The sequence below is a fragment of the Chiroxiphia lanceolata genome, chromosome 3 (assembly GCF_009829145.1).
Source record: "Chiroxiphia lanceolata isolate bChiLan1 chromosome 3, bChiLan1.pri, whole genome shotgun sequence".
NCBI classification, from domain to species: Eukaryota; Metazoa; Chordata; class Aves; order Passeriformes; family Pipridae; genus Chiroxiphia; species Chiroxiphia lanceolata.
In genome coordinates, this window is record NC_045639.1 from 90148605 (window position 1) to 90172618 (window position 24014).

The window sequence follows — 24014 nt, forward strand, 5'->3', positions numbered from 1 at the left end:
ATAATGAAAAATACTATTTTAAAGTGAGAGTATCAATTCGGAACCCAGTAGAACTACGACAGTCCACTTGCGTAACTGAGTTTACTGACACTGAAATCTACAAAGCCACGTGGGTTAGAAAAGGAATGAACAAAGTTATAACACGAAACAAAGTTATACATAGTAATTTTTTCAACATCAATACTTTAAAGTATCAGGATAATCCAACAATGGGAAATTAATGTATTTTCAAGGAAACTAATATAATAATACTATGGCAAACTCATTACATTTTGGAATAAAATGGCAGGCATTTTTTAATTTAATTTCCTCTTAAATTTGTTGCAAACTTCTTTTAGTAGCATTATGATGATTAAGTTCCAAATTCCAAGCAGTACTTACCAGGCCCATCAAAAGGCACAAGGTGATGAGGGACTTTATCTGAGGAACCCAGAGGGATGAGGTACAAATCTTTCACTTGCTTCATATTATTGGCCGCTACACCATAACGTTTTCTGCTGCTGAAATAGGCAAACAACAACGCATAGGAGATCTGATCCTCTTCAGTTACTGGGGTAAAGCGAACTACACAGATCTCCTGTTTACAAGGAAGAGAGAGAAGAAGTTGGTCAAGTACATTTTTCTGTGAAATGTTAATTGTTTTACTGACTGCTCTTTATTTAAAAGCACAGTTCAGAGGAGAAAAAGCCTCCTCAGGAAGGCAGAGAACAACAGAGAAGACAGAAAGAACAGAAACATGGCCAAAAAAAAAAATTCAGGAGAACTAGATAAAACAAATACAAAGCATTTAGTACTAAAAAAATTAATTGAAGTGCATGACAAAAGAGACAATATTTTATCAGTCAGCTAAATAACAAGTTTATTTATGCCAGTTTCCAATTAATTATTCTACTTCCAACCCTTAACATTACTACAAACCCATATTTTGTAGTCCATTGTGTCCAAGAGATCCATTAATAATGGGGAAGACCAGTATTCAGACCCCAGAATTATGCCCAAAGCCCAGCTCAGGAATTGATGCTGAAGCTGATGCTGTTTAATGGCTTAATGAGTGATCTAGAACACTGGACAGGAGATTCCCGGTAAAACTGAGATGGCACCTAAGCAGGGGCAGTGGTCAATATTCTGAAGGGCTGGCAGCCATGCAGGGGGACTTCAGCAGGCTGAAAAAACAGGCTGACCTTTGTCAATGTAAGAAAAGTTGAAATTTAAAATCTTGCACTCTGAGTTGGAGTAGCCTCATGCACCGAGACAGGTTGAGGAGCTGATTGCCTGGAAAACAGTTTGCCCTAAAATAACATGGGGGTCCTGATGGACAAGTCGAATACGAACCAGCAACATGCCCATGCCAGCCAAGAAGGCCAACTGCATTCTGGGTGTCAGAAACGAAGCAGTCAGCAGGCCAAGGGAAATGGTTATTCTTTTCTATACAGCACTTGTGAGACAGCATCTGGAAAAGACTATCTGGTTTTGGGAAGCACAAGGACAACTGAAACACAGCAGGACAAGTCCAGCAGAGTGCCATCTAGATGGTTTTGCACACTGTAACAGTACCAAAATGAAAGGTAACACTTGAGACTTGGTTTTGCACACCGTAACAATACTGAAATGCAAGGGTAACACTTGAGACATAAGAAGTGATACTAAGAACAAGTTACTGTGTCAAAGGAATACAGGTACTGTCAAACAGCAAATGACTGGTTGTGGTTAGATAGGAAGAAAATAAACGCCAGCATTTGCCATTCATCCCATTCAATATAACCATCAGATATCCTTAAAAGTGTCATGTATTTCACAAATGTTTCAAAGAGAAACAAAACAAGTATCTTTAGGATGACTCAGATGTACATTAAACAGCAAGTCTTTAATATGTAAAATTTTTACCTTGGTCCCTGAAGCTTTGATTTTTTCTACATAATCCCAGACAGTGTGAGGAGATATCCTTCCACCTACTTGAATACTATCAGGTAAATCCTATGAGAAAAGACAACAGAAATCTGAATCCAACATAAATAGTGTGATAAGTCCTTCATCCAGTATCTGTTTCCTATATTCAAAACATACTTTGTTCTTTTAGTTCTTAAATTATAATTCAAAAATATCGGCAGAAGTTACAACAGTAGAAACAAACTCTGGATATTTAAATTAATACTCTCAGTGTAAAGTTAATGATATGCAATAAATAAGCTATCATTCGATACTGTTCATTTATACCTCTCCAAAACTATTCAGTAACATTAACTACCAACAGAACTGTACTGCGTTCTAGAAACATTCAACCGATCTGTAAGATCAAACTGCAATGAGAGTTCCACAGCAGTATGTAACAAACTTTCTAAAATTTTCATCTCGAGGGGAAAACATAACCTACACATGCATGTATAAACAGACGTAAATTTGTTCTTGGATACTAAGCAACATGAAGAGACTTTCAGATCGTTCACGAACACCTAAGAAAAAAGTTTTTTGAAATAAAGCAGTTGAGTTTTGAAAAGAACATCCTACTCATGAACCAATCCTTTAGTACTAAGGATTACTGCATCCCCTGCACTCCCCTGAAGATTTGACAGCAAACTAAAGACAATCTAATTAACTGAAGGCCTAAGTCCTTTTGATAAGAAAACTGATGCTTCCTGTGTAACTGGCAAGAAGTAACATTGAACCTTATGGGCTCTCTGATCTTAATTTTACAGAAGAATGAAGACAACTATTAAAGGCAGTTGCATGCTTTTCCAGCCTCTCAGATACTGAAGAGAACGTTCCAGAAACTTTTTTTTTTTAGGGACAATTTAGTCTTACAATGGAAGGTTAGGACAAGAATTGGTACCAGGCAAAAAAAAATAAACCCCATTAAGCAGGTTTCTGTTGTAAATAAGATGAACCACAGTACATTATTGAGTAATACTTTACTTAAAAATACAGACCTTAACCTACACCCTCCCACAAATACTTTACTCAGCACACTGATCATGCTTCACTGTGTTTCATCATTATACTATCATATACGGTACACAAGTTGCTAAAGTTAATAAATGAACTGTTCGTTCTTTGTAGTAAATATACGTACCTCTGTTAAATACTCAAAAGAACCAGAAACTGGATAAGCCTTAATAACAAACTTTGCCACTGAAGGCATATTGATAAAACCCTTCCAGATGAAATTCAGGCGCGCCAGAAACAGACTTTCACATTCCACGGTACCGGGCGTTTCTGACCTAAAAAAGGACAAACAAAACCCCACTTTGTTTATAACATGATATATCACACAAGGTAATGTAAATAATAATTTTTCTTTATTAAAAAAATGAAGTATTATGAAGAATTTTCTTTTTCAATTAAGCATCCTGCCAAGAGATAGGCAGACAATCAAGTTTCTCATCTTCCAGTGGAGCAGATATATGGTTCAGGAAGGACAGGTAGATAAGCAGTACATTAGTTTACTACTGTATCTTTTAAAAACGGAGAAGTCATTTAGTCCAACAGTTATTAAACACTACTGAAGGGGACACAAACATATATAGGGGCTGCTCAGACAGCGAGACTTTCCCCTGCCACAGGGAGGAATGAAGACAAACTGCCTGCTGGCCTATCCTACTTTCCTAACTCCTACATTTTGTTGCAACACTGTCTGTCCACCATCCGAATGCCTACGTTCCACGTCCTTCTCCTTGCCCCACAGACTGGCTCCTAATCTCTTCTCACCCATGCATCACTTCCACAGCTTCTGTGAGTACCACAGAAGTACCCAATTCACCAGTACAGGTGAGTACCCAATTTCACCTGTACAAAACTGTCTTTCCTCCCTTCAAAAAAAAGCCTCAGTTTTGTCAACAAAGCAGTTGCAAAAACTAAATGGGAAGACAATTTCACAGGAGAGTGCTTCTCAACCTGAGGGTTTCCTTACCGAAAAGATTACACATTTCAACATTTCCCAAAATGTTGCTATCAAAATATTCTAGGCATGCTATTAGCAGTTTTAAGCTGGATGCCCAGTAGTATCAGATGTTGTGCTGTTACAGTAACACGGAACCCTACGTTTATGTCTGTCTATACTAGACACTGCAGATTCCAAGTTAAGTCCACTGTCCTTGGTAAAGGATCACACTGTCCAAATAAAGGTAAAATTTCAGCATGAACTGTGGTCAATTCTAAATAACCAGGAGTTGTTTTTTCTAGAAAATCCTTCCTCAAACCAGAAACAAGCAGTCTCATAAACTGCAATTTCCTCTTTAATGAATAGCAGAGTGTGGAAGAAAATGAAGAGGGAGCTGACAGCAAGTACAGTAAAACATCAATCAAGTTGCTGTTACCTGTCATGTCTAGAAAATCACTGCTCTGAGATTTAAAACTAGTCTGATTTCTCACTGCAAATGCTCTGTTTAGAGCAATCTCAAATTCCCTGGCTTTATATATATACACATACACAAAGACACACACTCATTCAAATGCAGCACTGTTCAAACTACATTCCTTAATAGCAAAATACAACATGAAATCTATATCCTGATTTCTTTTAACGTGAATTCTTTTTAGACCTTGTTGCATCAGAAAACATAGTTTATTTTTCCCTAAAAGAAAAATGTGGTAATTAGAAGTTTGCAATCACAACAATATATGTACTATTATTTATATAAATGCACAATTACTCCAGCAGAGAACTCCATTCTTAAGATGTGTGCAACTTCAAGTACACAAATGGATTAATGAAATGCAATTTAAAAATTAGCTTTAGACATAATAGCTTAACAAGATTAATAATGTCTTCCATTTAAAAATACTATTTCTACAGTTTATATTACTTTGGGAGAGGGGTGAATGATTTCGATGAGTCTTGCTTATCATCTTCCAGTAATTCTGAAGCTAAAATACTTGATGTTGAGGAAAGTGCATCCGCAATGCTCTCAGCTTCATTGTCTGACTGTTTCCGTGCAACTCCAACAGACACTTTCACTTTTTTCGCAGAAAGATCATCAGTAGGTGGTGCCATTCGTCCTGCAGAGAAGGAATTGCAGTGGGCTTTATTTTTTATTAAAGAAATAAAAAGAGGAGTTCCTCTGAACACATGGAAGACACACCAAAACCACCACCTATTGTCATTGAAGTGCGATAGGATAAGGAATTCATACATTTTATACCTATTTTACATTGCATAAATTTATCCATTGTATATATTTATACAGTACTATACATAAATATTGACACTATAATGGCACAGGATAAAGAAATGAGGAACCAACACTAGTATGCACATCCATTATACGGATTTCTTTTTCTGCAGTCTTTTTTATAAAAAAGATGACAAGTTTAAGCCAATAACCTATCATTTTAGTAGTCTCTTTTGTAAATTATTAAGTAGAACACTGCTTCCACAACTTTCAAACTATGTTAATAACTAGATTTATTTACATTCTTGAGGTATACTGAGATTTATGACTGAAATTATAGAGGCATGATACATTTATTTTCATGTGCTTTTCCAAATACCTATGCAGATTTTGCAGTTAAGATCGAAGAGATGATTTTTATGTTGACTTGTGGTGTCCGGAGATGCAGATTCATTTATTTCTTTATCTTTTTCAGCTTCGTCTGACTTCTCAAACAACTTCATATTAGGTTCCTAAGAAAAGTCAAATACATTTTAGTTAGCCTTTTCCCCCCCCGTTAATATCCAGAGTTAATATTGCCATTCATATTACTTAAATGCTTTATAGTGTTTTCTCCCCTTCAGACATAAAGGTTCTGCTTCAGATGTATAGCCTAAAATGCTGTCACAAAATCACAGATGCATTAAAAGAATTAATTGGTATTCTCAAATATCTTTAGGTAACATTTAGAACATTTTCTGATTTCTACTTTTCTATTTTCTACAATTGCCAGAATTCATCATACAGTCACAATATGGAAGGAAAAAAACCAACTAATCCACCAGGCCCAGAAGTAAAAGCCAGTAAGGATCAAAGAAAAACTGAACTCAGACCTAACATGCAATTACAGATCTGAACAACAATATCATAAACAAAACACTTCACAACCACGTTGTCTATGAACTAAATACACTGTGGTGTCACACTTTCTTTTCTACCTGAATTTCCATTACTTCTTCTTGTTCTTTCATCGGTGTTTCACTTTCAATTTCTATTTCTCCTTTGTGAGTAATTTTTGTGATAGGTCTTCTTTCAACTTCTCTCTGTTCTTTCTCAATCATTTCAATTGTCTGTGAAAACAGGAAGTTATGTGCACTTATTCCCAAACCATAAAATTCGGAAATCCACAAATATAAGAGATAAATAGGATTGCCATTAGAAAACTCTCTGGAGAAAAAAATAATACATTTTTATTTTGCAAGTGTCAAGTAGTTTCATAACGCAAACATGCAAGCAGCCCATCTAACTTCTCCTACAGTGCAGCAAGTACTTACCAGGTATGTATTTAAACAACTTATAAAGCAAACCTTCAACTCTAAATGAAAATATTGGCAATTCTGATTTTCTAAGAGCTAAACTTAAAAAAAAAAAAAAAAGCATCAACTTCATAATAGTAGGGACAATGTATGATATAACACACGTGCAGAATTGTATTATTTCTTCAAGGGCTTGTTTATTAATACATAAACCTAATGTTTCACCTCAAAGAAAAACCATTTAAAGGTATTCTTAAAAGTAATGGACATGCTAATTCTTATCAGGACTGCTGATTTGCTCTGTTGCAATAAAATAAAATATAAACTACTATTTCTAATATTGCTTCTTAAGGCACATTTACACTTCTTAAACCAAGAAGTGTTGGCTGTTGCAAATATTTTAAGCCTGGTTTATTAAGGAAACAAGGATACTACAATTGCTTTACCTGCCTGCCAAATACCTACAGTTACTTTTGAACACTCTGGGAAATTAAAAAAAAAAATTAAGTAGCAGACTTGATGTCTTGCTTAAACAGTAAAATGAAAAATATAGTAAAATGATACATATTTATTTTACATGCTGTATTCCATTTCAAATTCTAGAAATTTTGAAGTATTTCTCCAAAATAATAGGGACCCTTTAGTAATCTTTTGAGCAGCATAATAACTTGTTTTGAAACTCTTTCTCACAGTAGTGGAATACTATCATGGCGTGGTCTGTTTTCAGTATTTCAATACTGCTTACAAAAACAAATGTAATAGCTACAGAATAATCAAACTTTTCATGCCTTTATAGGCTTTTGAAACAACTTCGAAATAACAGAATAATCCAACAACTGTTTTTGCATAGAAACTAACAAAAAGTTGTCATGATTCATAAACAGATCTAGTCACAATATGCAATGGAAAGAAAACAACACAGGAATAATTACTACTGTAATGCAGATTGCAGTCTCTAAAACAGTATCACACCATACTAAATCAGTTATCATGGAACATTCATTCTCAGTACACAGAATTCAAGAGGATGAATTTCCATCTATTCTATGTTACATTACCTACTCATTAATTTTTTATCAGAAATCATCTGATAAAACCCACAATTCCTGGTATGATAAAACCCAAACACAAAATGCATACCAGTTAACACTATCCGAATATCATGTTTTTAGGTTCTATGATGTGGTATATAAATACCAAAGATTCTGTCAATATAAATCCAGATTTTGTAAACTAGAAGACTTTTAATGGTCATTTCCAAGCAGCTGCAGTTATCATTGGACTAAATGGCCAATAAACAGGGTATTATTTAAAAAAGGGCATTTTCTATAAAAATAATACAGTTTCTCATATTGCTGCTTCTCCTAAACTGTCAACACAGCTATAAATATAGTGTAACTGTCTGTTTCAAGAAAAGTCATGCTCAAAGTAAGCTAATAGTCTTCCTATACTCTCCTGGGTTTTTTTTACTGTTTGGAGTTTTTTTTCTGTTTTCCCTTTAGGCTGCTTTTCAGACCGGCAGATCAGGTTTTCAGCTCCGAGTTTACTTCTTGGTGGGTGATTTGTCATGTTCCATCAGTTGGTTAAAAACAACACCAGTTTGGTTTGGTTTGTCCAAGTAGATCTCTGTCCCTCTTTAAAAAATGGGTATTTCTAAAGCTCTAGCAAGAGCTTTAAAATCTTACAGAAAATAAGGACAAAGAAGCCTTCACTCTTGAGACAGAAGAACAAAGAGCAAGCAGCAATACAGTTGCATGGCAAAGGAAAATGCTTGGTTTCCCCCTTTCAGGAACTGACTACACTTCTTTCACTTCTGTCCTAAAAACCTCTTTGGGTTTTAAATACTAAAGAAATTATAGAGATCCTCCTGCTTAGTCACAATTGCTTTGTACAACATGCATTCTGTTCTTTTTGCATACACTTAACCTGCAAACAGAAGTTACACATGCTTAGGTTGTCAACCAAACAACAGAAGTTCACAAATCTCACATGTCTGTTTTCTCTCTGTCTCCAGGCAGCCAGTTCTTTGGAAGCCAGTTCTTCTGGACTCATTTTTATTAGATGGTCTGGAGTAACCTCTCCTTTCAGTACTTTCTTAAATAATATCTAGAAGAAAAAAGAAAAGTAACTATTGTTGTCAAGACAAAAACAGCTTGCAGCAGGAAATACATCACAGAAGCAACATACCACATGCTTTGTACAGCTATAGGGATCATGTGGGTTTGTTTCTTCCACTGCAGAAGTGGTACCATATTTTATAACATAAAAATCTTAATTCCAGAGTTCCATTTATTCTACATAACAATGTATCTACATATACCCTTACTGATCAGATGTATAATCAACAGTTGTTTCAAAGGAGAAAATGAGTTTATGCCCACTGCAGTAGTAACTCAGACATTCTGGTTTTCTAAAAGGGTGCAAATCCTCTGTATTATACAACAAAGAGAAGACAGTATCAAAGAGGATGTCTACGCTTCTTGACTGAATGAAATCCTAGGGTAAAAGAAACAGAACCAACTAATTTAGGGGTATGAGCAAAGACAAGGCAGAAGTTAGCTGTTAGACAGAAGTTAGACAGAAATTAGCTTGTTCATATAATTTACAGTTGGCTAATTGTAATGGCAAAATGCTACAATAAAGCAACTTCATCAGAGTAACTGATAAAAGGACAAAAGACAGAAGCTGAGGAGGTATGATGTTGACTAATGAGCTCATAGAAAGCAGAAAAGAGAGTGAAGATAAAGCTTGAGAAACCTGGGTATGAAAAAGCATGGTGAGACAAGATCCTGGATGGCAAAATCCTTAGTGTAGTAAACACCAAAGAGCTATGGGGGAAAACAGGAACATCCAAATAAGAAATCAGTGGTAGGCTGATATACACTACACTTTGAAACCCAGCAATAAAACATACAATGAAAGCGAAGAGAGGAAGAATTAATAATGAGGAAAAAGAAGACAGAGAACACTGAGTGCCCAAAGAACAAACAACATGAAAGAAACAAAAAAACCTATTAAAAAAAACCCCAAACAGGTAAATTGCAGCAGGATTTATAAAGTATCTACATAGAAGACTGTTCCTTTAATCTACAACAAATAAAGGATTTCTGTAAAGCACAACAGACAAATTTCACATACATTATTTTTAGGATCTTTTAGATTGAACATTAAGCTTCTGTATTTGTTCTTATACTTTGCATCAGTGTCTCGAAAAAAAGAAAACAGCTCTCTTTCAATCCTTGTGGCAACTTTTGCTGCTCTCTCCTCAGGAATCTTTAAACTGGAGTCTGTCAATCTGTGAGAAAACACAATGGCAAAAATTACCAAATGCTTCCAAATAATTAATATTTTTTCCTCTGTTTTTCAAATGAAAATATTTCCAAACACATATTAATAACTTATTACTATATTTTTACCTTTTCATCAGAATTTCTTTAAGAGACTGCTTGACACTTTGTCTTATCTGATCAGCAGAAGGTTTAGAAGCTGGCACGGCCGGCAGGTGTGTTGCACTAATGGATCCTTTCTCATTTTTCCTTTTCTTAATTTCTTGTTTCTCATGAACACCTGTCAAAACACAGTTAAAAACTGTAAAATTCTCACACCAGTTTTATAAATTTTTACTGTTGCTGGAGTTACTGTCATGAAGTTTTACTTTTAAACTGCTAAGAACTGAACTTCAAAAAGAAGGAATGGACCCACAGGGTGGATGGTTTTTGATAGGTTGAGGTTTTTTTATTTCTTTGGTTTGGATTTTGTGTTACTTAGATTAATCCAGAAAAAAAAGCTTCCTTAGCAGAAACAAACAGGGTTACTGCCCTTTGATTTAAGGTATTTTCTTCTACACTAAACCAAGATGACCAGTGCTTATTAGTTTAATCTCACTTAAGATTTTTGACTCTGAATTTTTTAACAGCATAGATGAATTTTTCAATGAATGAACTGAGAAATAATATACCATGAAGCATGTATCATAAGCATAGTAAGTTTAACTTTAAAATCCCATTTGTCATTAAACTTAGCATTTCTGTATCTGTTAGCCATCAAAATTATTTCAATTATAATAATCTTAGCTTCTGTTTCAGAACACTCTCAAAACAAAGTCATTATAAGGACTGTGTCATAAATAATACAAATAATGGACAAGTTAACCAAATTAAAATCATTAAAGCAAAATTATTAATTTTCAGAGTGTCAACTGAAAGGTCATCTGTCTCAGCACGTGAACACATCACTAATTTTGAGCAGTAGCCTCCTATTTAGGCAAGCAATGGGAAACAAATAATACTAATTTTTTTCACTTTCTACTCTGGAAAAAGAAACAAATTGAAGACCGACTAAGATCTAACTGGAGAGTTTGATTATAAAAAGAAGTCTTTCTTTATTATTACTTTCCCCTATTGAGTGCAACTTAGAATGCATTAACACCAGAAGCAAACTTAACTATATTTTCAAGTGGCTATAAAAAGGTACATTTTCTTTTCTGTTGGGCAGACAGCGTGGGTGGATCAACTCTCATTAATTCAACTGATTCCAATCAAAATTACCAACTTCCCTTTCCTTGCCAGCAAGGTGGTGCAGACCTAAGAGCTCTTTGCCATTCTGTGCTGTGCTCTACAGTGTTCCTATGCTGGTCTTGTTTAGTACAGCAGCTTTAATAATGCTTTTATTTCCTCAATACATATTTTGCTCATCTCCTCGTCCTCAGAAGGATGAAGAACTGGACTAAAACCTTTCAAAAACGGTAGCCTGACAGGGTCAGGAAATGGAAAACCTTCACATGCCAGTAACACTTTGGTAACATTTCAACTATCTGATAAAAAAGTCCCACAGCAGGCAAGTGATGGGCAAGATTAGCAATAAACAATGCCATTATAAGCATAATTCAAAGCAGGTAACAGAATAAGACAAATGCACTGCTTTAATTTTAATGCTAATTGTCCTAAATGAGACTGCCAAGTGTCTTCTCTTTTTAAAAATGATTTTGAGATTAACTTCTATTCTGAAATGGTCACTGTATTGTCAGTATAAAATACTTACATTTAGATTTACATTTAATGCTGATATTTTCAACTCTAATAAGAGTTTCTGGAATGTATCGGCATTGGCAAAAAACCAGAAGAGCAGAATTATGTATTTTTTAGACAAAAATTCAAAGCTTGAGTTTAGGAGTTAAAGATGGTTCTCACACAAAATCTCACTAGCTTTGCTGCTGAGATTTCAGTTCGAAATGACAACAATTTCACATTATCACGATCTTAGAAGAATAATGCTTCCTGGAAGGGAGCTGGGGAGAGCACAGAGGTTGCTGGGAGGGGAAATACATTCCTTCAACCTTCAAAAAAAATGTAGATAAAAATCTGATGACTCAGTGTGCAATATAGTGTCCCCCTTTGAAATGAGTTGATAAAATTGACAATTTGTGAAAAACACATCAGTAAGTCAAAATATAATTCATACAGAATTTAAAACACTTTTATATACACTAAATATTTCATAGTATTTCATGGAAGAGTATTTCAAAGTCTCATGCAATGTGAAATAAAGTTTAACACAGAGATGTCTGCGTACTTTTCTCCCACTCGGTTACACGAGCATCCTCTACTATTGAAACAGGAAACACACACCTACATAGGAAGCATTTATCTACAAAAAAAATAATTAAAAAAAAAAAAAAGAGAAATAAAGATCATAAACATCATGGGAACAAACAGTTCTTCAGATCACCGTCTCTTCCACTATGGAATGTGGTTTGAAAAACTGATGCTATAAAGAAAGTTATCGTCCTTCACTGTACATATATGTGAATTACAGTGTGCAGTACTCCACCAAACCTCAGTACCTGATTTTGTGGACCTTTCTGTCATACTAAGGGATTCTTTACTTATTTTTTCATTTTTATCTTCAGGAGATCGCCGAGGAATTACACCAGTCTGTGGTCCTTTCCGAGCAGTAACATGCTGCCCTTTTTTAGTATCCAAGTCTCTGGACTCTGACAAGTTCTTCCCATCACCAGATTCCTGAAATAAACATTAACACGTGTTAGCACACTACTGAATGCTACAATCAACCACCACCTAATTACCACATATTTTTCTTTTTTTTTTTTCTTTTTATATGTATAACATATACCCTGGATGTATGCACCATCATATAATATTTTCTAAAGAGTTACTGAACAAAATTCCAAATTACTGTCAAGCACTGCAGTCTCTTTTAAATACTGGCTGAAGACACAACACAGACAATTTGCATTTAAGCTCTGTACTGAAAACCACTACGTTTTATTTTAATATGTCAGGGATGAATGAACATCCCTTAACCAGTTTTAGCCACATATCCACAGACATCACTGATGTTTAAAAAGCTATGTAAACCAAAATTAAAAAGAATAGTTTATAGGTCAGAATTTCTATATTACTATTCAGAAATAAGACAGAATTATTGATGATGATGTTATCATGAATACGATACACTAAAAGACTGAAGAATTGTCTCAATACTCTTTGCAAATTATTCTTTGGTTAGTAAAATCAGACACAAAAAGTAAAAAGGCCCCAATTAAAGCATTAGGCATTTTCCTCCACACACAATCTGAAGTAAAAACAATCAAAAGTCAAACGCTGTTGGCATATTGTCTTACAGATATTTAATATATCTGCAGTTTATAACATATAGAAAATTGCCAGATGTCCTAGAATAAATTTAGAAATCTGAAAGAAAAATGCACTAAGTTATTCACCACTTCTATATGCCCCTGCATGTATAGTTTAATATACACATTGAGGAGCTGAACTTTGATGATCCTTATGGGCCCCTTCCAACTCAGGATATTCTATATGCATACGAAATGCACATAAACCTGTTCAAATATAAGAAGAGTTTAGCAATATCATCTTGAAGAAGTCATGTCACTTAGAAAATGAAGTAACTCTGTCAATAATAAAAGAGAAGTTTTAAATTAGATTCACAAAGATGTTTGAAACATGATCCATTAACTGGCACTAGGACAGGAAAAAACCTTCTAACCCCAGTAATTAAGAGAACTTAAAGCACTAAATAAGACTCACCCGTCTGAAGATTTTGACTTTGTGCTTCCCAGTGTCCTCCATTTGCTTTGTTTTTTCAGTTGTCGTATTTAGATTACAAGCAGGTGTTTGCTTCGACATCCCCAGTTTTTCACACTCAATTGCTTTTTCTTCTCTATGCTCAAGTTTCACTGGAGTATCTGGTACACTTTGATCAAAACACTCCATTTTTTTGTCTTCTTCAGCACAGCATTTCACACACACATACTCTTTATCTTCTTCACCCATCTGCTGTGCTTGAGAAAGGCTCAGTCCAACACAATCACCATGAAACCAATCATCACATCTACCACAACCTACCATAAACCTGAAAACAGAATAAGACACGTCAGTGAAAACTGTGAAAGAAGACTATAAAGGAAGATACAGCAACTTCAGCAGAACATACCACACTTGTTCTGATTTGTGCATCTCAACAATTTGTTCTTACCTGGCAAGTGATTTTCTTTGTAGCTTTACATCCATCTCCAGCCTTACGACATGGTATGATCTTCCTGAGAAATATTGGTTTTGGCCTTTTTGCCTTTTACAGTAGTCCAAGAGACTATCAAAACCTCATTACATTTATGTAATTTGCCCCCCAAATCCTACCAAGTTTTTTTTCAAACTACTATTAAAGCTCATATGAAAGTTAAAAAAAGAAAAAAAAGAAAAAACTCAACTCTTAGAACTAGCAAACTTGTTTGAAAATACTTGAAAATTTTCTTGCAAGATCATATTATCCCTGCCTTCCTTCAAATATGGTCATCATCCTAACATCACAAATGTATCAACTGCCAACTTACACAATAGTACAAGGTCTTTAAGTGTTATGACAAATACAATGAGCACAGGCACAGCAACCTATTCTAAATTAGTTGGTATTTTACATCTCATTCCTTAGACCATTATTACTGAATTATTTCTAGGAAGTTACTTTTTATTGTCTCTACTGGTGAATATAGGGCCAGGAATTCAGCTTCCAATACCATCGGTCCAGCTTGCAGTGACTGTTATTTTGTTTTCTTCTAAAAAAGGTACAGCACTTTAGTGCTGCTCAGTTATTTTATACAGGTGTCCATTTAAAGGACATCTCTCAATTCACAAGTCAACTGCTTCATTATTTTAAAAGCAGAATCAACTCTAGATACGGATAGTATTTTCAAAGTGCTGTAAAGATCACTTGGTCTAAAATAAAAGCATAATTTCTGACTTTTGTGGAAGTATTTTGAAAACTTCATCACATATTACCAGTAACTCACTGCACTCTTAAGTACAATTTCCAGTGCAACTATTTGCAAAGGATGTGGAATTTGTGAAGGAAGTTACACAGGTTAAACACCCCAAAAAACCTAATTCAGACTTCCATACTACATTTTCTTACAATTCCTCCTTATAATAACGAACCTTGCATCATTACCAAATGCTTTCAAATGATGTAGGAATATCTCTTGCATAATCCACTTATATTTTCTTTCCCCTTTTATATTTTTTGGTTTTTTTTTTTCCATTTTATTTGTTTTCTTGTTTTCATTTTGTTTTTTATTTACATGCTTTCAAATGATGTAGGAATACTATATTAAAGATATGTACTATTATACAGTCTGATTGAAGAAAACCAAGAAAGAGTGCAAGTGTATTATGAAAAGTGCAAGTTCTTTTTTAATACTGAAAAATTATTTACTGAATTCCTAGGTTTTGAATTCCATATAAGAGACCTGATTTAAAAAGTAATTAATGAAAACCTGCTTGTTTCAGCAATATATTTAACAAGCTAAATACACTGGCCTGCAAACTCCATTTCTTTAATCTAATACCTTTAAAATCTCTTCTGTAAGACAATTCTAAGGAATATGATTCCTAACTTCTGTATGTCCCTATTCAGCCTAGGATCTGCTGACTTACCAACTCTGCAGAATCATATAAATATTACAGAGGGTAATATTTAGAGCAACTTTTATTCTCCAGAACTGCAAATAAATGTTCCAGGTGGCTTGATGCAGGTATTGTATTCAAGAATACAATACTGGTATCTCAAGAGATGAGAATTCTTAATAACAGGAGACGTTTGAAACAAGAGAACAGAAGGAAAAACTGTATCTTTATGTTCTGTCCTTCCCTACTCAAATTACATCAGGATTAAATTCTGTTGAAGAAAATAGTATTTAGATGCAAAATGAGTCTGAGAAGTTTTAAATTTCCAGCAGATTGAAAAAAAGCCTATGATGCTGTTTGCTAGATTTGAAGAAACCGGTTTTTAATGTTTGTAAAGAAAACTATTTTCTCATTTTTAATTTATTTCTTTTTCTGAGTTGTAAGTACATTTATAGTATTACTGGTCACTAGTAAATGATACCTGTCCATCTACTTCATAATTTCAATTAGGAAGGCAGACGTTCCTTCACATTTTGTCAATATCTCAGTCTTTTCAGATCCACATTCCAGCAAAGTTCAAATACAAGAGAGGTAACAGTAGGGCACAATTACTTCTGATGGTCTTACCAGAGTAAGACCATAGAATTCAAAAGCACAACAGAAAACCAAGACAGAAGCAATGGGACTTCTACACAAAACTGATTGCTCCTTTCTGAGAGCCTAGAGCCAAACATGCAAGGGCAGGATACACAGCATGAGCGCCTACTTCACAACTGCAAGGGACCACAAGCAGATGCTTTACACAGGACACATCTTGTACCATTGCAAGAAAATACTAGTAAAGCTCTGGGAACACTGAAACCAGTTGCAAAAATTCCACTTTAAATTTCCTGCAAAGCTGAAATAAGATCAAAGCATACAGTCGGGTGCTTCATGCTTAAAGGATATTTTGGTGTAATAAGGAATTAATGCTTTTTGTTCAAAAATAGAAGGAAAACAAGAATACACCATCATGAAGCCACAATTGCTACTAATTGAATTTTTATTAAAATATATGGGTTTTTTTCACCAGTTTGTAAATTCAGGCATTGGAGACTAATTTGTTAAATAAGGAAGACAGATTGCAGCCTTTAGCAACCAAAACAAACTTTTGATTTAATATTTAGAAAATGGACTACATTTGCAGAAGAGATGAGACTGAAGTACACAAGATGCTGCACAACTTCAACTTTAAACTGACAGCACATGGATTTTTTCAGCTTAGTTCACACATAATTAAGGGGGCAATAGAGATGATGTATGATATAAGTAAGGCACCAGGATAGGCATCCAGTCTTACATCTTTATTTTAAGATCTATCAAATAAATAATAAAATTTTTAAAAGTTAAAAAACCCTACAATTAATTCAGCTCAGAAAAGATCAGTCTTCTCTAAGACTATACACCAAGACTGACAGATGTCATTCAAGCCATCTTAAGCAAACTACTGAAGATCAAATATTCATTTGGCTTCATTCCAGTCTTCACAACAAGGGTTCAATTACACGATATTTTAACACACACAATAAAACTCGAGAATTCAGGATTCAGAAATCAAGACTACAAAGAGAATCAGGAAATGTCCATGAAGCCTGTACCATAAAACAGAATGTAATGCTTACAATTGTTTTGTTTAAACCTAGTTACACAAAATGGTAATAAAAATACCGGTGCTCCCTGCCTAAAAAAATTCACTATTTTTACTAGTTGGTTTTTTTCCACACTAGTGAACTGCAAGACTGCAACTTTTGAGGTTGAGAACATACTGATTTTGATACCAGTAATGTAAATAATCCTTTTTACCATAAGGCTACTTTGACATCTTTGTCTTTTCACTCGTTTGCACACAAAACAAAACTATGATTTGTAACAACAATTATATAATTGTGTCATGGGTAATGTTCAAAGACTAAAAAAGGGAGTCAAGAGAAACTGAAGCCTGGCTTGAAGGATCAAGGATGTCCTCTTGCACAGTTGTCAGTTTTGAGTGAAGAGGTTCTGATATCTTGGACTAGCAAAACATCAAAGTTTCTGACTGCAGATTGCTTCAAATTTGAAGTGCAGGACTTTTACCCATGTTGTAAGGCTGGATTGGAAGATGTAAAGCTGAAAGAGAAAGAAAAATGTGTTTTAAAATATTAAATCACGCCACATTCAATAACAGAATTGCTTTCACTGGACTTTAACATAAAAACAATTTTTTTAAAGAAAAATTTAAAAAGAACTGATAGGTGACAGCAGACAGTACTATAGCTCATTGGAACCTTTGCACAGAGCATGTTATTGTTTCATTCCTTTAAAGAATCCCCTTCGGAGTCCACATACCAGTATGAAAAGAGGCACCTTAAAATCAGAAAGCAATAGATGAAACATCTCTTATGATTGGAAGCCTTTCTTTGGTGTGTTATCTGCAGTATATTAAATTCATTCATTAGATGAAGAACTCAGGTTTGATTTATTTTCTAAATATACAGGCCATATTTTAAAATTAACTTATGCAAATTCTATTTATGTAACAAGAGTAAGTTTCCAGAGAAATTCATTACCATGAAATGGGCAGAAACCATCTTATTCATAAAACAATTTTTCATTGTAAAGCTAAACTTAAAGAGTAAAATAAAAGACAAAAAATTGGGAGCTGTCAAAGTAGTTCAGTGTGAGCTAGTAATCAGCATTTTTATAATTAATAATGTAAGTTGCACTGTCACAGAAAATAATTTATTGCTTCCCTGTAGTCCTTCACGTTTGTGGCACACAGCATAGGGGAAAAATACAATAGGACTCATATCTTAACCCAACTCCCCACCCCCAACAAACAAAAAAAAAGGGAAACCCAACAATTCAAAACATCACTTTAACCCCAAACTCATGCAGGAGTAAAACCACTGTTCACACACTTTTTAAAGACTTGAGTATCTAAAGCACATCCCACCTGCATCTCCCTCCCTAAATGCTCACCAAATTTCTACAAAATCTGTTGTAAATTTGTATTAACATTACAACTGTGTCTCAGCTGCACTGATGTTACAGTCCAGTCCATGTTAAAGCAGAGACATTGCATGGCAGCAACTGGTTTTCCTTCAGTTTATTTAATAAATAGGTTAGTTGAGAAGAAATTCATGGCATGGCAGCTTTAGCAGAGCATATGCTCCACACCAGTATAGCTCAAATAAAAGCTCAAGTTCTGTCAAAAAACACTCTTGTCGGAGTAGTTCCACCTATTTGCTTTTTGACAAATTCTAACACAGAAGACATGATTTTTCAGGTTCAGATCTTCTAGAAAGAACAACCAATCTCAAGCAAACACTATCAGCAGATCTTTGGCACAGAATTTGCAGCACAGAAGAAGACACTGCAAACTTATTTCCTAAGTATTAAATTTCAATAATCCAACTTTTATGTAATATAAGTTCCCTTTCTTTCTTAAAGGCATAATTTTCTTTGCTTTTCATTTTACAGGAACCTCTCCGAAAAGGAAGCAGGAAGAAGACAAGCAACCTTATGCTTTTTAAACTAAAGGTAAATTCATGAAACATGCCAAACAGCAAAACCAAAACCACTGAATTTCCCAAAAACATTGAAAAAATGAGTACATTTCTTAAAATTAGTTACAAATCTATACCAAAAAAAAAATCACTAAGGGAAGCTTCATTACCAGTGGATTCTATCCACATGTTGCATCTTGCAGGATCAGTGTCATACACTCTATGAACTGCATTTGTAAGTAGTTTCTATTTATGCACATCTTCTATAAAACCCTGTTTTAGACAACTTATGGTATCCATTTGCCTGACTTCCTAATGCTACAGGTATTAATAATAATCCTACCAATACTACAGCATAGTAATATAATCTGTATAACTAAATATAAATCACAGTGGAGTCCTTCCATTTGTTAATTATACATTACAATGCTATTCTGTTTATACTGCCATTCAGCTGTGGATGGACAAGCAAGATAGTTTTTAATATTGCAAGACTTTTCACAGTGGAAGAAAGTAGTAACAGAGGCAGATAACTTAAAAGCATCATCCATAACTGTAAACTGATGACATCTTGCATAATCTGCAGTTTAGCATACTCATACTATTCAATGAACATTAACTAGAATTAAGGCACCATCATTATTATAATTATTGTTCCTCTTGAATAATGTTCTCACAACAGATCATTTACTATATATGATCCACCCTAAAAAAAAAGTGCACATGTAATTTAAGGATCATAATAAGTTTGGAGCCTTAAACTCCTTCCTCAGCCTTCTTTTTTACAAAGGAGTCTCCTTCTCTTTTGTACTGGCTGTGCAAAGTGTATGATAACCTGATTCCAATATAGTTTACTGATAATTAGTACTATTTTCAAAATACAAATGTCCTAACAATAATCCTTAGTACAGGAAAAAACAGTTTGCAGATTTTTTTTAACTCCAACCATCAGTCAAAGTACTTTTCTGCATTACATTTGTGAAGAAAATTTTTAATGATGACATGCAAAGCAAGAGATGAGAAATACTATATCTTTGCTAAATCAACCTCTGCACTTCCCAATTAATCACCTTTTACAACATTACTAACTTTTCCTCTATATTAAAGCAGAATTGAAATGTGGGGAAAAGGAAGACCCTAAGCAAAACTCTAGTCCTACATCACTTAGTTTTTCTGCAAGGTCTGAGAAGGTCGGTTTGTGTCTGACCACACAAACTGCATGATCAAATCTCAAACAACAAAACAAAAAGAGAAAAAAAACCCACAAAACAACAGTAACAGAGAATCCTCAAACTCCCACAGTCTATTAAAAAAAAAATTTCACTTGGAATTGTAGTAATCAAAAGAGGAAGTCACTAGCAACAAACTACAATTACACATTTTCCTTGAGATAATGCTTTCTAGAACATTTGCTTAGAAACAGCATCTCAAGTTATGTACTATGAATTATTAATCCAAAACTGAAAAACAGTTAACAGATTTTTCAGATAATCTGAAAAACATTAGTAAGGTTTTGTACAAGGAAGGAATTATTCAGCCCCCCAGTTTGCAGACAACGCAAACATCTTCACTGAAAACCAGAGAAATTTATAACATGAGCCCTTATACCAGACGGATGCATACAAAAAATCTTACATTAGCAGATTTCTCAGTGTCTGTAGAGCTACAATCTTCATCTAGCACTTTGCCAAGAAATTAAATATTATTTTTAAAATTCAACTATCTTTAAAGATCTTTAATCTGTGTTCAGGAAAAGTAACTATCTGTGACAAAGCTTAATATTTTCAACATCATTTGGATTCATTAAGAATCTGAGTAGTAACTTCAGTCTGTAACATTTTTTATGTGGTATATATACCCATACACATTTCATATATAGACAGATTAATTAAAATTTACGCATATGATTTGTTATTAGCTGATGAGAAAACATCTGACAGCAATATGGGAACACACTGGTAATGTCAAACATGCTGAAAACAATACTGTGAGTAACAACAATTCAAACCTTTCACCGAAAAAAACACCTTTCAGATGTGCTGAAGATTACAAAAAGTTAAATCATCATTATTTGACTTGCCCAGAAACACAAGGTTTAGTTTTCATACAAAAAAACAATTCCTTTTAGTTATGTAGAAAACGTATATCTCTGAATGGAAATTGTCAAAACACATCAAGCAAACAGACTGAAAGAATTAGTCCTAAAGCCAAACATTGACAACCCACTCTCTGTGTAATGAAAACATAGATACAACACAGCTATGCTGGTTACAGCTACCAACTCAAAGATAAGTGGAAAACAGAGTATGAATAGTCATTGTTCAAAGTCCAAATGCCAAAGAATGATGATCTATTAACAGAAAGAAAACAGGCATTGTCTCTTACAAAGCAAGACACGTTATAACTTGTGCACTTTTCTGATTATGCAATTTGAATGTCTGTAAAATGGGATTCCTCCTGTCCCAGCCAAATCCATTGTATCTGCAGGGCAGGGGAAGCGCATTTGCACTTTGCATGTGGCCAACAAATTATTGCATGTATTCCTAAAAATATAAATTGACTCCAACTTTCAGGTGCTGACCTGAAGTAAAACAACATACAAGTACCATCCTTCTACTGTGCTTCCAGCAGGCACAGTAAGATTACTCTGGGGCCATATAAGGCCTACGTAAGCGTGGCCCTTTTGGAAATCTGTACACAAAGAAAAAAATCTGTACACATGGTAGCATGATCTCCAGACATTACCTTCAACCTGAATCAATTTTCCAAGCTTGGTAATACAGTAACAACAAGTTAGTGGTTTTGCATTTATTACAGGCAATACAAAAAGATTCAAGTGACTACTATTCCACACTGAATTTTTTAACATGCTCCATTAACATGACATACTGCAAAGCTCCTTGCACATTATTTCTCAACTTGGGGCTGCAACTTCAGTTCAACTTCTTTTTCTACAAGCAATTTGTACTGCCACATTGGTAAAAATTTTTAAAGGTGAAATAACATTAGATCAGGATAAAACTACATATGTTTTTTCAGACCTTCGCTCTGCCCTTGATATTTGTTGAACCTACAGTCGTTTGACAGTATTTGTGTCTCACACTTTCTCATCTTCCCTTACACAATGAACAGAGAAAAAAGGGAAAGAGGCTAGGTAAGATGTTTCAAAAGGGAAACAAAAACTGCTTGAAAAGTAATCCAAAAAGTAAATGAAAAAAACCTTTCCCTAGAGTAAACTTTGATCGTTTTGATGGTTTTTCAAGAGAGGGAACTGAAACTTATCATCTTACACTTCTTCTCTTTTGCACTGCACTGGAAGTGTTTTCTTATTCTTCCATCAGTAATTAAACAAGGACAAAATGACAAGGCACTTGAGATAAAAGTTTTGCTTCCTCTTGTATCTTAATCATAGCAAGTGAATCTGAAAGGTTTCAGTTATTTGTAGCATACAACTACAAAAAAAAAGTAATTTGAGTAAATTAAAACTTCAGTACTTAAGACCAGTGATGATAAAAAGTGCTGCACTGACAGTCTTAAATCTTCTGTTATTAGGTACAGGGCTCAATATCACAAGTTTCCTCACGTTGTCTCAGTCACATTCTATACACAAAAATTCTGTGTTTATGTACTAAATATCTTTCTACAGATTTAGCAAATCTGATCTTCTGCTGAAAGGGCCAGTTGTGTCGTTTTGCAACGAAAGCACATAAAATAACACAATTACAATACAAAAAACCTAAAACACTTAAGACTGACATCACAAAAATGAGGATACCCATAACCACCACCTGTGGCAACTCATGGGCTTTCTCAATCCAACCTCAGCTGGTGATTCATCCACTACACAATTCTGGCAGCACTAAGAGCTGGCAATGCAAAATTGGGTTAATTGCATTTAATACTGTATCAATGCATATATGTGTATCTTCTGTACCATTACTTTGACTTCATAAACTAAAATAAGCAGATTTAGTCCGGAGTTACCGCCGCATCTTCCCATACCAGTTAGATCCATTTAGTAATAAAAATAAGACTTTCTGAACTCCGACATGCAAAAAAGAAAACCCATAGAATGCTTAAAATATTAGCAAATATAGAAAGAATGCAGGACAAGTTCAACTCAAAGCTGAATTTTTAACAGCTATCAAGAAGTTTAAATCTTAAATATGTATATTTTGCTTTAAAAATATCCAGCAAACCTACTGCTAATTCTTTTCATAGGCCACATTGATGTGGTCATTATAGCTGCACAGTAAATGAATTTTAAGGTGTTTGTTTATCAAATATGATACAGTAACTCAAAGCTAACAAGGGCTCTTCTTAAATACTATGAATGCTAAGAAAAACCCTCAGGTACCAAAGGTAATTGTTCCATATTTCAGTGTGATGTAGGGAGTTCTAAAGCACAATCACTGAAAATTACTATTAAAACTTTCACATAAGCAAAGGACTAATCAGAATCATCTTCAATTTGATATTAAAAAAACAAACATAAGCTAGCAGGTACAACTGCAACTATGAAAACTCCCTCATCGTTAGGTTTAAAGGCAATTTCAGATATGCCCACATGGATGTTTTATGGGGGTTTTTTTGAGACTGATGTTCTTCCTTCTCCTCTCCCCACCCCCTGCCAACTACTTAATTACTATTACATGAAAGTCTCACAGCAAGGATTACATACATTGAAAAAAAACCCCTCTGAATCTCTAGGTATTAGAACTGTACTTGTACCAGACAAAAATCACATGTAAACAACTATTTGATTTTTTTTTGGTTGATGGTGATCCTTCAACTTAAGAAGTCTCTGGAAAGAAGGAAATTACAATCTGGAACATAGATATCTTAGTCTCATTTCCTTTCTATGAAAAAATGTCAAGTTTAAAGTGCATAATTTAACAGCTAGCAGAATTATACATTCATCAAAAAATGTATTCATATAATAAAACTTTTATATTCAAACTTCTTGCTAAACCAGTTTCTAACGCTCTATCTAAAACACTAAAAAAAAGTGTATGAGTGCAAAGGAAATTAACTGACAGTATGATACACAGGTTTCCATTACAAGGCTATGATTTTTTGTTTTGGCACCAGCAGCATGAAACATTTGGTAAGAGAGGAAAAAAATTATCTTTCGAGACCAATAATAAA

At 34.4% G+C, this 24014-nt stretch overlaps 1 protein-coding gene across 9 annotated transcripts in view; it reads right to left on the reverse strand.

Moving 5' to 3' along the window:
• PHF3 (PHD finger protein 3) overlaps nt 1-24014 on the reverse strand; it is a 51952-nt gene that overhangs the window by 5094 nt on the left and 22844 nt on the right. For 8 of the 9 annotated variants that reach the window (XM_032683203.1, XM_032683209.1, XM_032683206.1 and 5 more), the window contains 11 exons: nt 13471-13795; nt 12243-12420; nt 9817-9967; nt 9539-9695; nt 8390-8506; nt 6083-6214; nt 5485-5617; nt 4800-4992; nt 3068-3215; nt 1885-1974; nt 382-577 (listed from right to left, as the gene is read on the reverse strand). In XM_032683203.1, coding sequence (XP_032539094.1) covers nt 382-577; nt 1885-1974; nt 3068-3215; nt 4800-4992; nt 5485-5617; nt 6083-6214; nt 8390-8506; nt 9539-9695; nt 9817-9967; nt 12243-12420; nt 13471-13795 — 1820 coding nt within the window. Of the gene's footprint in view, nt 1-381; nt 578-1884; nt 1975-3067; nt 3216-4799; nt 4993-5484; nt 5618-6082; nt 6215-8389; nt 8507-9538; nt 9696-9816; nt 9968-12242; nt 12421-13470; nt 13796-13918; nt 17453-24014 lie in introns of those variants that run through there. The other variant, XM_032683210.1, reaches the window with a different exon arrangement.